Source organism: Rhodofomes roseus, assembly GCF_022264815.1.
Source record: "Rhodofomes roseus strain CIRM-BRFM 1785 chromosome Unknown C8Q71scaffold_30, whole genome shotgun sequence".
Classification (NCBI taxonomy): Eukaryota; Fungi; Basidiomycota; class Agaricomycetes; order Polyporales; family Fomitopsidaceae; genus Rhodofomes; species Rhodofomes roseus.
In genome coordinates, this window is record NW_025952986.1 from 87602 (window position 1) to 101183 (window position 13582).

Below are 13582 nucleotides of genomic sequence, written 5' to 3' on the forward strand. Positions count from 1 at the left end.
TACTTAACCCAGACACCCGGTCTGACGAGTCTAATCACCTAAATGCCTGGATTAGACGAGTTAGACGCGAAAGTCGCTTTCCTGATGAGAGCTCTTTAAGAGGCCACCACAATGTGAAAGGAAGATACATCGTTACGGTAAGTACTACTGTATGAGTATCACAATATTAGTAATGGGCCCGGGCTCAAGCCCAAGCCGGCCCCGGCCCAGCCTTAGCCCTGGTCGAAGGTCGGGCTTGTACATTGAGAAGCCTGAGCCGTCCAAAGCCCGGCCCTTACCTTGGCTTTTGGGCCCAGCCCGGCCCTCAAAATCACTAACCAAGATGGATCGGATAGACCCGGATCTCCCTTCTAAGCGTTATGTGAAGCTAATGTATTCTCTCCCACGAAAACACTCCAGCCTCCTTATTCAGCTGCGCACTGAACACGTCCCCCTGCAGGCTCATCTTCACCGAATTGCGAGAGCGGACTCCCCTCTATGCCCCTCGTGTCACCTTACCAAGGAGACGGTCCACCACTACCTACTGGAGTGCCCGACGTACGACGAACAACGCGCGCAGCTTGCGTTCACCCTCGGACCCGCCGCGAACTCGATCCAGTCACTCCTCACCCATCCCCAAGCCGTCCGACACCTATTCCGGTACATCCACGCGACGGGCCGCTTCGCGGCCACCTACGGCAACCTCGGTCTCGACGACCGACCGACATAGCCCCTCGAGTCTCCCCTATCTTTCGCTTGTCTGCTACTGTGTTACTCTACAGCCACCATACTACTATACATCCGACTCTACCGACATGCCGGAGAGAAAGCACACGGTGCCTGCGACGGTCACTGTAGGAGCCGGGAAGAGTGTCGTGATGCCGAGGCCGCACCTGAGGGCGGCAGGTTGCCATTGTAAACTGCCCCGTGCACCGCGCTCATGCCTCGCTCTGAGCCCGACCGCTCGTCCAGCCCGACAGCCGTATCGAACGCGTGTCGTCTCCCGGGCGGGAGTTCCCTTCCATCGTATGTGACCACAATCTGAACATCGCTTTGATTACTACATTCGACGCTGCACTGTCATCATTTACTGTACACACACGGTCCCACATTCCTACGCATCTCCTCCTTACTGTACATACACTCGCTCCAGCCTCGGCGACGAGCACATGCTAAGACTGATTAGGACAGCACGGACTTGCACCCACTACTTACGCTAGAGCGTTGTCTACATAGGGCTCGGCCCTCGCGGACAATAAAGGGAATCAAAGAAAAAAAAAACAGCCAAAGCCCCAAAATAAATCACGCACGTCGCAATGCACTACTACCAATACAAGCGGCAGCACCAAAGCATTAAATACCCGCCCATTAGTACCCAACACCCGCCCCAAAAACCCCTCTAAATCAGTCACTCACGACACCAGTCCCGCAGGCACGCATAGGGCCCCACGCCTCAGGGCTCACGGCACGATCGTCAAGTGGCGCATGAGCCACTCCCAGCCCTCGCACCGGAAGTCGTCCACCCCGCGCAGCGCCGTCCTGCGCGCGGACCACGGTGGGCGCGCGAGCGGCTCCACGTCCACGTCCGCTCCCGAGTCCGAGTCCGAGGCCGGGTGTGCGTCTGCGCCGGGGCGGGCGTACTGGACGTCGTGGAAGAGCCCGTTGTACCCGACGAGCTCGAGCTTGCGCGCACCGCGGACGACGTCCTGGACGGAGACAGCCGTTGCTTCCCAGGTGCGCACGTAGAGGAAGCCAAGTGCCGTGAAGTGTGCCCACTGCCGGTTGCGCATCAGTATCCCGTGCCCTGCGCAGCGGGAACACGGGTCCGCCGGAGGAGTAAAGAACAGGACTCACGAAGTCGTCGAAGGCATCCTTGTTCACGAGGTGGCCGCCCGAGGTGAGCTTCATCGCGGAGAGGGTTGGAGGGAGGTACCGCGTGAGACTGCTTAGGAACGCGCGGTCAAGCGGCTGGTCCTGCATCCTCAGGTCGAATATCTCCATGTTCGGCAGCGTCTTAACCGTCCCGAGCCACACGCCCAGGTCCGCCGTCGCAATCTCGAACGTCAAGTAGAGGCGGCGGAGGGCGGCGCGGCCGCGGACGAACTCGCAGAGCTGGGCGAGCTCCGGCGGGCTGATGACGGAGACGCGGGGGGTCGGGCCCTGGAGCGCGAGCGCGGCGAGGTGCGGGAGGTGCGCCTTCACGGCGGCGAGCTCGCCGAAGATGGCTGCCTGGTCGTGCTCGTGCACGGGCGAGAAGAGCGCGAGGGACTGCAGGCGCGGGACGCTCCGGAGGAGCGCGCCGAAACCCGTGTATGCGTGCATCGAGACGAGCTCGAGGTGCGTGAGGTGTGGGAGGCGGTCGAGCGGGATGTCCGCGGGGAGGGCGTAGGGCAGCTGGAGCGTGTGCAGGTAGGGGAGCTCGGTGGTGCAGTGCGGGGTGGAGAGGGTGTGTGTGATTGTGTCCCGTGTGTACTCCGCGTCGGTAATGGAGATGGTGTGTAGCGTGCGGAAGGTGGTGAGTGGCAGGTGTGGGAGCGATTTCATCCTGTGGTCCTGCCATGAGCTAGGGGTGGTGGACGGTGAGGGTAGGTGACTTACGGTACGGAGAGGATACGCAGGAATGGACAGGACGTACTGAGTGCTTCTACGAGGGTGAGTGGCAGACTGGGATCCTGCCCGTGCCAGACGAACGAGTGGAGTTGGCGCAGCGTCCGGACGGCTGCCGTCAGTCGGGCTACAGACAATCGAAAGCAATGTACAGCCATCAAAGTCAACTAGGATACAAACGGACCACTCACCCATGAGCGACGTCGTGTCCGCCTTGAGCCCGTCATCCATCTCAAACGCATGCACCTCCAAGTGCTTTACCATGCCCGCGAACCACGGATCCGCTACGAAGTGGTCGAGGATTGCGAGTGTCCTCGCCTCTCGCTGCGCCTGCGCGTCCGGGTTGGTCACGACGGTGCCTTCCATCGTCTCTCCGTTGAACGCATCCCAGATGTCCCAGTCGCCGAAGGTGACTACCACACGGTCGAAGACCATAGCAGTGGCGAGCCCGTGGAAGGCACGGCAGACGAGCCGGCAGGTGCGCTGGTCGGGCCTCGGGAGGTACTCAAGGACGTGGTGCCATAGCTCGGGAGGCAGGTCGTCAACGTCGAGCTGCATTGCTGGCGGACGCTGGGAGAGGCGAGGGGTCACTGCCGACGGGCAGTGGGCGGATGCGGCGTCCAAAACTTATCTGCAAGTCCGGACGCCACAAGAAGCGGGGTTCGGCAAGAGCGAGATCCACCGCCGAGATTGAATCCGCTTCCCCTGTTTTGCAGCCGCTCCGAGTGCTCGCAGCCACCACGGCGAGCAGCGCCCCTGACTCTCCACCTTCGAATGTCGACTACCTGTGGAGCCTACCCAACTCTGGTCCGATGGAAGGCAAAGGAATCGGTATCTTTGGTCCAGGTATCGTTGCTCACCTGTATGCTGCTCATCTGTATGCGAACCGTGCATCGGCGCGGCCCGCAATGTTGAACTAGGCTTGTAACCACCATGAGTCGACGTATGAACAGAGTGTGCCGTGAGCGCTGCACTATCTGGTACGACCCCCGGTAAAACAGCAGGATGATCTTCACCGCGACTCAGCACGAGTGCACCGTACGGGAAGGGGGACTGGCGGTTAGGAGACTCACTGCGTCGTCAGGTCCCAGTGAGCTTACAAGTGTTCAGAGTCTGACAACTGACGTCTACAAAGTCAGTCCTAGCAGCCTTTGGTCGACGATCGAAGCAGTGTGCTTGCGTTCCCCGATCCGGCCACCAGGTCCCCCGGAACGTCGAGCGAGCACTACGTATGTGGCTATAGCCGTCCCGCTTGGCGAGCGTCGTCACCCAGCCACATCCGCCCTCAGCCTGCACTTCAAGGCTATGCCGCGCCAGCGTCGAATCGACAACTGACACGAACCCTCCCCACCAACTCGTCAACCTCTTGCACTCGGTGGACTAGCAAGTCTCCTCGGTTCGATGTACGCGCTGCGAACAGTCGAATGCCCTCATCCACTCGTGCTCGGTACGCCCCCCACCGCGCCCTACACCCGCACATTCATTGCCTACAGTGAGCGCAATGGTTTCTGCGGAATCTCTCCCAAGTCGAGCTGGGGTGTGCCGTCGTCATGAACGCCGGCCGCGTACAGACTCGTCCTCACTCGCAGGTCCTAGGTGCGTCGCACATGCTCATTGTATCCATGACGACTGAGCGTGAACCCAGGTCCGTTCGACGCTCTCATCACAGCATGAGCTCGCCTGCCACGCAGCCGGTCTTGTTCAGTGCCTAGCAACTCGAGTCGTATCTCGCATCTGGTACGTGCTCCAAGTCTGCGCGCCGAGTTCAACCTTGGAAGCCAGTCAGAAGCTCTGCACAGTTTGCCGTGACGACACTATACACGCAACGCACACTCAGCCTGCCTCGGACTCGCCGCCTGCCTTCGCATCGCACGCCCTCCTCGCATCGCCGACCAATTTCCTGCAGGCTCTACCTGCATGTACTGCTGCTTGTTACTTTGCTCTCTACTCAAGGCCCGTAGGCGAATGGGACTGGCAAAGACCTGGCGGTGTAACCAACCCGCGCTGGCCATGACGCGACCGACATCCGGGCTGTCTAGCTGGTCAAACCGTACTTGTGCGCAACAGTCTAGCTTCTTGACTGCGTATGGCTTGTGTGCGGAACGCGAAAGCCGGTCGGTGTGCTCTGGGCTCTGCGTCGGGCAAGACGCGCGAAGGGAAGCAACACAGGCGAAACGGGCGGGCTTGCTTCGACTGCCTGAACCCCTTCCCCGCCCTCAGCCTGGGCAAGCACCGACACGTCATCGGGATCTGCCTCGCGGGCGGTCTCGTACGTCCCTCCATGCATTGTTACTCACAGCTGAGACCTCACCGCGCCCTGTGTTAGTTTGCGCTGGCGAAGTGGACGTTCCTCGACGCGGCGATCCTCTCCGCGCACGCGCACGACCCGTGGAACGACGCGCTCGACCCGTGGAACGATGCGCTCGACCCGTGGAACGACGCGCTCGACCCGCGCCTGCACGTCGCCTTCGTCGACTGGGTCCCCGGCATCTGCTCGCTCCTCGGCATGATCACCATCAACCTCATTGACAAGGACCGCGTCCGCGGCGAGGAGGGCTTCGGCGACGCCGCTGCGGTCTGGCGCGCGCGTCTCATTCTGTTCACTGTCGGGTTCGTGCTCATGGCGGGCGGTCTTGCGGGCAGCGTGGTGCGTCTCGTTCTCGCGTTCATCACTGGAAGGGATGCTGATGGGTTTTGTTGGGATGTAGACGGTTCTGGTGCTGAAGTACGCGGTGAAGGACTACCCGGAGCAGTTCCTCTACTACGGCTACGCGAACGTCTCGCAGAACATCGCACTCATGCTGTCCGCTGTCGTCCTGTGGATATCCCAAAGTGCCAGCTCCGAGTACGAGTATGACCTCGCTATCTAGCGCTGTAACTATATATCTATCGTGCTTGTCATTGGTCTACAGAGACAGACGTGCTTACTGGAAATTCGGTTGCACTGCGTGTATGCGCACTGACCTCGGTGCTGTAGAGTCGGATGAACCTCGTGTGGTTTCCTTCGTCCGGGGCCTTGGCGCCTGCCTAACGTATCCTAGACTTCGGTCAGACGCGCTGGCTGAGAGGACGGGTCCGTTGCATGTCGGTGAGTGGTGGCGAGGCTAGGTCGGTGAGTTGGAGCTGAGCGTCGTGTTTACAAGGTTCCGCTCAGCGACCTCGGTCTCGCACATGGCTTCCTGGACGTCTGCCACAACGTTCGACCGTCAAATCTCACTGTGGGCTGCTTCATACCGTACAGCGTTCCGTCACTGACTTCAACTACAGAGGGTCGTCTAATCGCTCGTGCGCCTTGCACCCGCGGTCACAGCTGCACGCATATATTCGAGTAGGACGTGAACGTCGCAGGTCCAGACTGTATAGTCGACGCATACGCGATCACTGCGAATCTCTCGGGACGGTTGCTTCGGACTTCTACGGCGAAGACGACCACTAAACGCACGCCAGCGCAGAGCTCACCTCCCCCGACAACTGTGCAGCTCTTCGTGGTCCTTCCAGGCTTCCCTCTGACACGCATCGTCTCAGAAGGACGCACGTCCCTCTGAGCAACCGCGCATGCACACCACTTCATCCGATCAGCACACACTCGAGCAGCCACAATCCAGGGTCCAAGACTCACCTCACCTCCGCACTTCCTCCGCATGCCCGTGTTCATACAGTTGAAGCAGCGTTGCCACGGCCCGAGCCGCGCATTGCGCTCATTCGCGACGTTCACCTTCTCGAAGCGGCCTCCGGGCACGTCCACGACAACGCCCGTGACGATCGAACGCGAACCCCGGTCCACGCGATGTGCTTACTACGACTTCGGCTCTCCCGCTACACGACGTCACGGTGCTGAGCCGCAGCTTGCTTGCATCCAACGTGTCCTCCAACTTGAAGACGGCATGCCGCACGGATCGAAGGCCACGCGGCGTCACCGCGAACGACTCGGCCTCGCCGCCTCCCTTCGAGTCGGACGCCCTCCGAGTCGTCGTGCTGCTATGAACGACTCACCACAAGCTCTACCCTACCCTCCGGTCTACTACGTGCGACGTCGCGCTCGAGATCGAGTCCCGTAGTCGCGATGGACCCGTTTGTGACTCGGGCTGTTACGCGGCCGTCTCTGGATCGCCCCGACGCTGCTGGTGTCCTCTTGCCGGTCTAACGTCTCGACTTGATGAGGCTCAGCTCGGTGAGGAAAGCACGGGACAAGATTGGTCGCTCGCTCTGGGCTGCGCGTTCAAGCGTTCGGTCTTTGAGGTGCGTCTACGATGTCAAGCTCGAGTTCAGGTGTATTCAGAGCACGGGTGGGTGGCCCGAGTGCTACATCCGACGCAACGTAAGTACTCTGTGCGCGTCGCAACGCAACGCCGCACTCTGCGCCTGAGAACGCGAGGGTGCTAGCCGGTGGACAGTGTCGGGCGAACGGGGCGCCCCTGGCCACAAGCAATCATCCGCACCTTCTCGTTCGTTCCTGCCCGTCCCGTCCGCCACACTCTCCGCCGACCTCCTCGCGCTCGCCTTCCAAATCGACTCTATCTTGAACTTCAGCCATCTCGCGGCGCGTCGACAGTTCCGCGTCACCCTGTATCGCCGCGCATCCGCCTCGCGCGGATCCTCGCCTCCTGACAGGCCACCCGCGATAAGAGCTGTCGTGAGTGTCCACCTGAACGCGCGCCGCATGGCCTGCCCGATCGCTGAGTCTGACCACCACACAATAGACGAGCCCGCCTTCACGCGCCGGCCCTCAGCTCCATTATCGCATCGGGCTCGGCGTGGAGGCGAGGACGTCCACGGGTCGTTCCAGTCAGAAGTTCTTGTCAAGTCGGGGGGGGGGGGGGGGGGGGGGGGGAGGGAGAGGATGAGATGGATCGGGGCGGATCCGGAGGCAGATCCAGCTCAGTTCGATGCCACTACTGCCAGGCACCGCGCCATGCGCCTCGCCAGGCACGCCGCACCACCACCACTGCCCCGGTCCCACTACGGCAGCCACCGTCGCTCCCAGGCCAGGCTGCGTAGGACACTGGCCGGTGACGAGGTGCGCTTCCGAGTCGACGAACCTCGAGCAAGCACGCGTATACGCAATCTATCGATGGACTGAATGATGAGCACGAAGTATCACACCATGAAGTGCGACGTAGTACTCACGCCGACCCGCAGTCGAGATCAGACAGCGACGGGGGCTGTCAGCCCGTCTCGAAACGGCTGCGGCACTCATAGCGTAGTGACAGGACGTACCTGAGTCTGGCTGCTCGCCATATGGGGCCCGCCCTGGCATTCAACCATCCGCCCGCCCGCCCTGTTCTCCGGCGCACGCGCCGAGAGCCACGCCTGTGGGATCGGGGTGGCCGTGGCACCACCAGATGCGATGGGCCACGAACATTGACAGACGTCGGCGCTGTGGCGTTGACATTGACAGGGCGGGAACTCGCTCAATACTTATTAATCAAGGTTCGAACCACGCGGCCGCCCCGCAGAGTCTCCAGGCACGCGTACGCCCCGCGAACCCACAAAACCCGCGCGCGGGCGGATTGCCCGTGCATTGCACCGTGACTTCTCCCGCTGTGCATTGACCTGCGCCGACCGTCCGCCCGCGATGCGCTCCACCCTCGCCCTCGCCCTCCTCGCGTGCGCCGCCGCCCTCGTCTCCGCCGCACCCGCACCCGCGCCTGCACCCATCGCCGGCCCCGCCCCCGCCCCCGCACCCGCCATCATCGACCGGGGCGACGGCGACCCCGGCTCGTTCTAGCCTCCGCCGTGGACTCGGGCGTCGAGGGGGGGCGGGAGTCGAGCGCTGAAGTCTTGACGTCGAGAGGCGCTGTTCGTGCGGCGCGTAATGTGCAGTGTGAGGTACGTCCGTTTATTTAGACTCGCCGCTTCGTGATCGACGCGCGGAGGCTATCACTGCACGCGGTGCTGACGGGGCGTGTCTTTTCCTTCGGTGTAGGGCCGCGCCCGCGCCCGTCGGTGCCTGATCGGCTGCAAGCTCAGGCTCAGGCTCGACGTCTTCTTCTCTCGACTCGGACTCGGACTCGGACTCGGACTCGGACTCGGACTGGCCGCTCGCTTCTCCCGCTTCGTCCTGGGCGCCGCTTCGCTTCGCTTTGGTTTGGAGGGAGGGCGTGTGTGGGGCGGAGGGCTGAACTTTTTTGAAAAGGCGCAGGAGGGCGCGGGCGAGCGCGAGGGTTGGGTTGGTCGGTTGGATTGGATTGGATCGGATCGGATTGGGACTCTGTACCAGGCTGCGCTGCGCTGCGATGTATGTATGTATGTATGTATGTGTCGACTAAGCTCTCAGATCGGAACTACAGACGTCATGGTGTACTTCGACTACACCCTGACTCCCGACTCGGAGACGGGCTGAGCGCGAGCGCAGTGCGCACGGCTGGTCACCTCGGTCCGACCTCTCCTGCCAGTGCATGCATCCGCCGGACCACTGACAGTGAGAACTGCCGCTGCGCGTCTGCGCGGGCCTGCGCTCCAGGGCCGGACGGTGTACAGTATGTAAGTATGTATGGAAGTATGCGCCGCGCGTCGGGACAACCCATCCAGCGGCGTACCGCCATCGATGTCTTCGCGCATTGCGCCCGGCACTTCCAAGTTCAACGCTCACCACGATCACACCCGCGCCTTCAAGCTTCAACTCTTCAAGCTTCAAGTTTTAAGTCTTCCCAGTGCACGCCTTCTCTGCGAGGACTCGGGGGCGTGGTCCGCCCCGCTCCGGTGGGGACGCTCGCGTCGGAGCGTCGGGGGCCTCGTGCACAATGCACACGTCTCGCTCGGAGACGGACGCGGACGGGTATGCCGGCACATGCACATGCACAGCGGTGACGGTGACGGCGTCGGCGTCGGCAGCCTGGAGTGACTTACTACAAACTACCGCTATAGCTAGTGCGCTTCGCTCGATCGATCGACGGTCCCTCGCGCCTCCGCGAACGCGAACGCGAGCCTAAGGGACGTGCAGTTGACTCGAGGCAAGGCGTGCGTCGTTCGGGTACGTACTTCAGGTTGCGTCGTGCGCGTGCGCGTGCCACTCGGGCGTTCAAGCTTCAAGCTTCAAGCTTCAGGTTCTGCGGACGGGAGCAGTGGCGGACGGCGGGGTCGGGGTCGGGAGCGGGCCAGGGGAGACGGACTGACAGACCTGGGAGTGGGAGTGGGAGTGGGAGTGGGAGTGGGAGTGCCGTTGCCAGTGCCGTTGCGTTCCGAGTTCCAATCCAAGTAAGTAGCAAGTTCCAATCCAATCTTCCAGTCCAATCATACAACAAGCACCGAACCCGAACCCGAATCCGAAGACACGAGAAACACAAACGAAAACCAACGCAGAAACAGAAACAGAAACAGAAACAAGCCAAGGGAAGCGGGGCCAGAACGGAAGGGGTGGATACACCGGACGAGCCAGCGTGTGGGTACTAGTAGGGTGTCGCGGATGGGGGATGGCGCTGGGTCCGCGAGGGAGGTGGGTCGTGCGTGCGTGCGTTCGAGGGTTGGGGTTCCGGTGCGGTGCGGTGCGGGATGGGATGGGATGGGATGGGATGGATGCGGGACGACACGCTCACGCCGCCGCTCGCCCCCGGAGGCGCGAGGCGGGCTACATAACTCGAAGCCTGGGGCCTGAGGCGTGAAGCTTGAAGCCTGAACGCCTGCCTGGGACGTCTGTGAGCACGCGCGAAGCCAGCGGACGCAGGTCAACTTGGAGGCGCACCTCGCACTACGATTCCCCTTGCACCTCTCCTCTAGCCTCTAGCCTCGCATCCTGCGCCCGCCGTTCTCCGTTCCCCGTTCTCCGTGCTCCGTTTCTCCTCCTCGCCCCTCGCCCCTCGAGCCGCGGGGGTCACCACGACCCCTCGCAGTTGCTCCAGCACGACTGGCGCGCGCCGAGCTCGACGTCGAGCGCGCGGGCGTCCTCCGGCGCGGGTGCGGGTGCGGCGCGGGCGAGGGCGACGAGGGCGAGGGCGACGAGGGCGAGGGCGAGGGTTCCGCGCATCGTGGTACGGTGTTGCTGATAAGCGGCGCGTGGGTGTGCGATGGGTGTCCGAGGCTTGTCGATGGAGGAGCAGCAAGCGAGGGAGGGGAGGCCCACGCGCGCGGCGTTGTTACATATATCACGGATACATTGCACGGTGATCTGTCCCTCGAGGCGGGCCCGGAAGACTGGGACGGGATCCGTTCTGGCGTTGACGGTGCCTGGGGTGGGAGTGTCACACGCGCCCGGCGAGTGGAGCGCGTCCGGCATCGCACTTCGAAGTTCGGGCCTTGCAGTGATGCACGCGCTCGCTCCTGCAAGTGCAAGCCTCCGGGTCCGCGCCCGCCTCTGGGTCGCGGAATCGGGGGTGTGGTCTGCAGCGAGCGCGTGGTGAGGCACTGTGGGTTATGGCGGGTGATGCGGGATATGTATGAATCAGGAGCGGCGGGAGGTGGGAGGTGCCGCGTGCGGCCATCAAAGGCCCGAGGCTAACCGTGTCAATGCGTACGGTGGCGCGCAGATCTTCCCCGCCCGCCGCCGCCGCCGCGCCAGTGTCCGACGTCGACGTCGCGCGACGCGCACGCACGATAGCGCGCCGGGTATGGTATGTAGCGCGAGTCGACCCCTGCGACGGTACGTGCGTCCCGCCCCGTATCCGATAACTCAGAGCCTCAGCCTCCCCTACTGCCAGCCCTCACCGTTATCGCAGGACAGCGCGTGCGCAGGCGTATACGTGCGTACGTGCCTCGTCGCGTCGACCGTGCTAGCGCTATGTCACCCTGATAGTAGCTGTACGACGCCGATCGGCCGCCGCAGTGTCAGTGTCAGTGTCCACTGTCCAGCTGCCACGCCGCGTCCGCGTCCCGGTGCCCGCGGGCCCTCCTCCGCGTCGGGACTCGGCCCCATGATCGGCGCGCACTCTGCACGCGGTGACCTGCCGCTGCGGCGCGGCGGGCACGCGGGGTCGAACTTGCTCGTCGCTCGTCGCTGCTCTGCTCCCCCACCAGGTACGCCGCCGCACGCACGCCTCTTCGAATTCACGTCGCAATCGTCTCGCCGTACGCGTCGTGTCTGGCAGTCTGAGGGCCAGCGGCGTCGACGTTGACGTTGACGGGGACGAGCTCCGAGCTTCGAGCTTTGAGCTCCGAGCTTCGAGTTGCGGGGACGTGGGGACGCGCGCGGCGCTGTGGACTCGGGGACGTCCGCCTCCGAGGGTATCGATTCGCGTCCACCGTGACGTTGGGGAGCGCGTCCGGGCACTGGCACTGGCACTGGCACTGGCAGGCTGCGCACCGACGCCGAGTCTGACGGGTCCGACATCGATACTATCGCCTTCAATTCGCGGCGTGGCGTGGCGCGCTGGCTGCTCGTCGCTGCTGGTGTCGGCGCGGGGCTCGCGCGCGCGCACTCGACACGCGCTCAGATCGACGACTCGGACGCGTTCAAGTCTAAGTTGACGGGCTGCGGTACGCGGACGCGTACACGTACACCCGAAGCTGAAGCTGAAGCTGAAGACCGGCGTCCACCTCGAGCTCGCGGTCCGAGTCGCGCTGGTCCTGGACATCCACCTAGTAGTACTCTGACATGGACACTCGGAGTCGACTCCTCCTCCGAGCGGCACGACGGCCACCCGCCCGCCCAGCGCCCAAGCGGACCCAGCAGCAGCGGAGTCCAGGCCACGCTAAGCTTACTTGCAGTACAGACCCGGAAGTGGGGCCGCACTGCCAACGACGCGTATGTATGCGCGGCGTTGGGTGGTGCGCATGCGGCGACTCGGAGGTTCATCAGTTGTGCAGGATGGACGGGGGGCGTAGGGGCACCGCGACGAGGTAGAGGTAGAGGTACGGGAGATGTTCCGTACGGTGAGTACATGTACATGCGCGTCGCGGGCCCGCCGGGTGATGTACATACACTGGCATACTGTAACATACTGGCCCGACTCGGACCTGGACTTGGACTTGGAGGACAGTCCCGAATCAGCCAGAGACTCAGAGGCAACTTGAAAGATCCATGCACCGGGGTACTCACTCCAAATCCGCAGCCGCACTCGTAACTTAGCACGGAACGGATCCCAGCGTGCATATGCGCTGCGATCCGCCGGTGGGCCAACGCGTGCCAGACGCCCGAGTGCAGCAGCTGCCAGTGCACAGTGCACAGTGCACAGTTCTCAGTTCGTCGACTGGCTTCGGATTCAAGTTGACCGTGACGTACGGGGCCGGAGGTCGGCTGCAGGCAGACTTGAAGCTCCTCGCTCCTCGCAGGCGGCATGGGACCCCTGCCCGACTGGCTCCAGAGTCCAAGCCCGCCGACGCACCGCCGCGCTGCACCACCGCGAGCGCACCCGCACCCGCAAGGATCAGGTCGTGCGTGCGTACGCCTAAGTTACTATTAGGGCGGGAGCGCGAGCCTGAGCGCGCGTCAGGGTGATCTGGAGCGCGGGCGTGCCAGTGCGCGATATATAGCGGTCCTGGCGGCGCGAGATCCGCTGGGAAGGTGGACGCGAGGGTGCGGACGGCGGGGAACTTGACAGGAAGGGCGTCCGAGTCGGTGCGGCGTGCGCACTGCGCGACACTTGCTGTCGATGCGCGGCGCGGGAGGACGCGCGGGTGAGGAGGGTCGGGCGCGTTCAGCGGGCATCGGGGCGGATGAGTGGATGCCAGCCTGGGGTGCTCTTGCCTGTGATGCAGCCGGACGCGTCTTCTGTCGGGCCCACGGACGTTGGTCGGAGTGTAAGGGTGAGCGGGGAGTGTGTGCGCTCTGCATTGTGCAGCGCCGGAGATCCAGCTCGGGGCGCACAGAGTGTTCGACTATTAGTCCGATCTGCTGTCAACGATTCAATGGCGACGTCAGTGTCGGTCAATGTCGCAGTGATCGCAGCCATGAGGGTCAAGACGCTGCATCATACCAACACTCGGAGGGCACCCAACGCTGCGCGCGCACGGAACACGTCCCAGCACTGCGCACAGACAGGCCGCAGCGCACCGCCGGGCCGGAGCCCGATCGCGCAAGCGTGGCTGCGATGGCGATTGGACGCCGATCACCGCCGATCAACGG

General features: G+C 63.3%; 5 protein-coding genes across 5 annotated transcripts; 2 read left to right on the forward strand and 3 right to left on the reverse strand.

Annotated features, from left to right (window-relative positions):
* Positions 1–1439: 1439 nt before the first annotated feature.
* On the reverse strand, positions 1440–3144 carry C8Q71DRAFT_862320 (uncharacterized protein; the record flags this gene model as incomplete). Its single annotated transcript, XM_047928017.1, has 4 exons — positions 1440–1754; positions 1834–2524; positions 2578–2713; positions 2778–3144. 4 exons carry the CDS (start codon positions 3142–3144, stop codon positions 1440–1442), a joined length of 1509 nt encoding a protein of 502 aa, XP_047773858.1.
* A 1202-nt stretch (positions 3145–4346) lies between these two features.
* C8Q71DRAFT_358432 (uncharacterized protein) lies at positions 4347–5470 on the forward strand. The gene is made up of 3 exons (XM_047918049.1): positions 4347–4855; positions 4913–5233; positions 5295–5470. Exons 1-3 carry the CDS (start codon positions 4673–4675, stop codon positions 5454–5456), a joined length of 666 nt encoding a protein of 221 aa, XP_047773859.1. The 5' UTR covers positions 4347–4672; the 3' UTR covers positions 5457–5470.
* Positions 5471–6836: 1366 nt separating this feature from the next.
* Positions 6837–8619, forward strand: C8Q71DRAFT_911155 (uncharacterized protein; the record flags this gene model as incomplete). Its single annotated transcript, XM_047929120.1, has 5 exons — positions 6837–6904; positions 6970–7219; positions 7287–7384; positions 8017–8415; positions 8513–8619. 4 exons carry the CDS (start codon positions 6837–6839, stop codon positions 8312–8314), a joined length of 714 nt encoding a protein of 237 aa, XP_047773860.1. The 3' UTR covers positions 8315–8415; positions 8513–8619.
* Positions 8620–10064: 1445 nt separating this feature from the next.
* C8Q71DRAFT_358488 (uncharacterized protein) lies at positions 10065–11013 on the reverse strand (the record flags this gene model as incomplete). The annotated part of the gene is made up of 1 exon (XM_047918050.1): positions 10065–11013. A coding segment is annotated over one exon (708 nt), but the record flags the coding sequence as incomplete, so codon positions are not given.
* Positions 11014–11469: 456 nt separating this feature from the next.
* On the reverse strand, positions 11470–12953 carry C8Q71DRAFT_358771 (uncharacterized protein). The gene has a single exon (XM_047918052.1). The coding sequence runs from the start codon at positions 12794–12796 to the stop codon at positions 11948–11950; it is 849 nt and encodes a 282-aa protein (XP_047773862.1). The 5' UTR covers positions 12797–12953; the 3' UTR covers positions 11470–11947.
* Positions 12954–13582: the final 629 nt, after the last annotated feature.

Bases quoted from the DNA above. Each gene is read 5' to 3' on its own strand.
- C8Q71DRAFT_358432 (XM_047918049.1), top strand. From the start codon at position 4,673: ATGGCTTGTGTGCGGAACGCGAAAGCCGGTCGGTGTGCTCTGGGCTCT. The intron at 4,856-4,912 runs GTACGTCCCTCC...GCCCTGTGTTAG, and splicing joins TCTGCCTCGCGGGCGGTCTC to TTTGCGCTGGCGAAGTGGAC. The intron at 5,234-5,294 runs GTGCGTCTCGTT...GTTGGGATGTAG, and splicing joins GCGGTCTTGCGGGCAGCGTG to ACGGTTCTGGTGCTGAAGTA.
- C8Q71DRAFT_358771 (XM_047918052.1), bottom strand. From the start codon at position 12,796: ATGCCGCCTGCGAGGAGCGAGGAGCTTCAAGTCTGCCTGCAGCCGACC.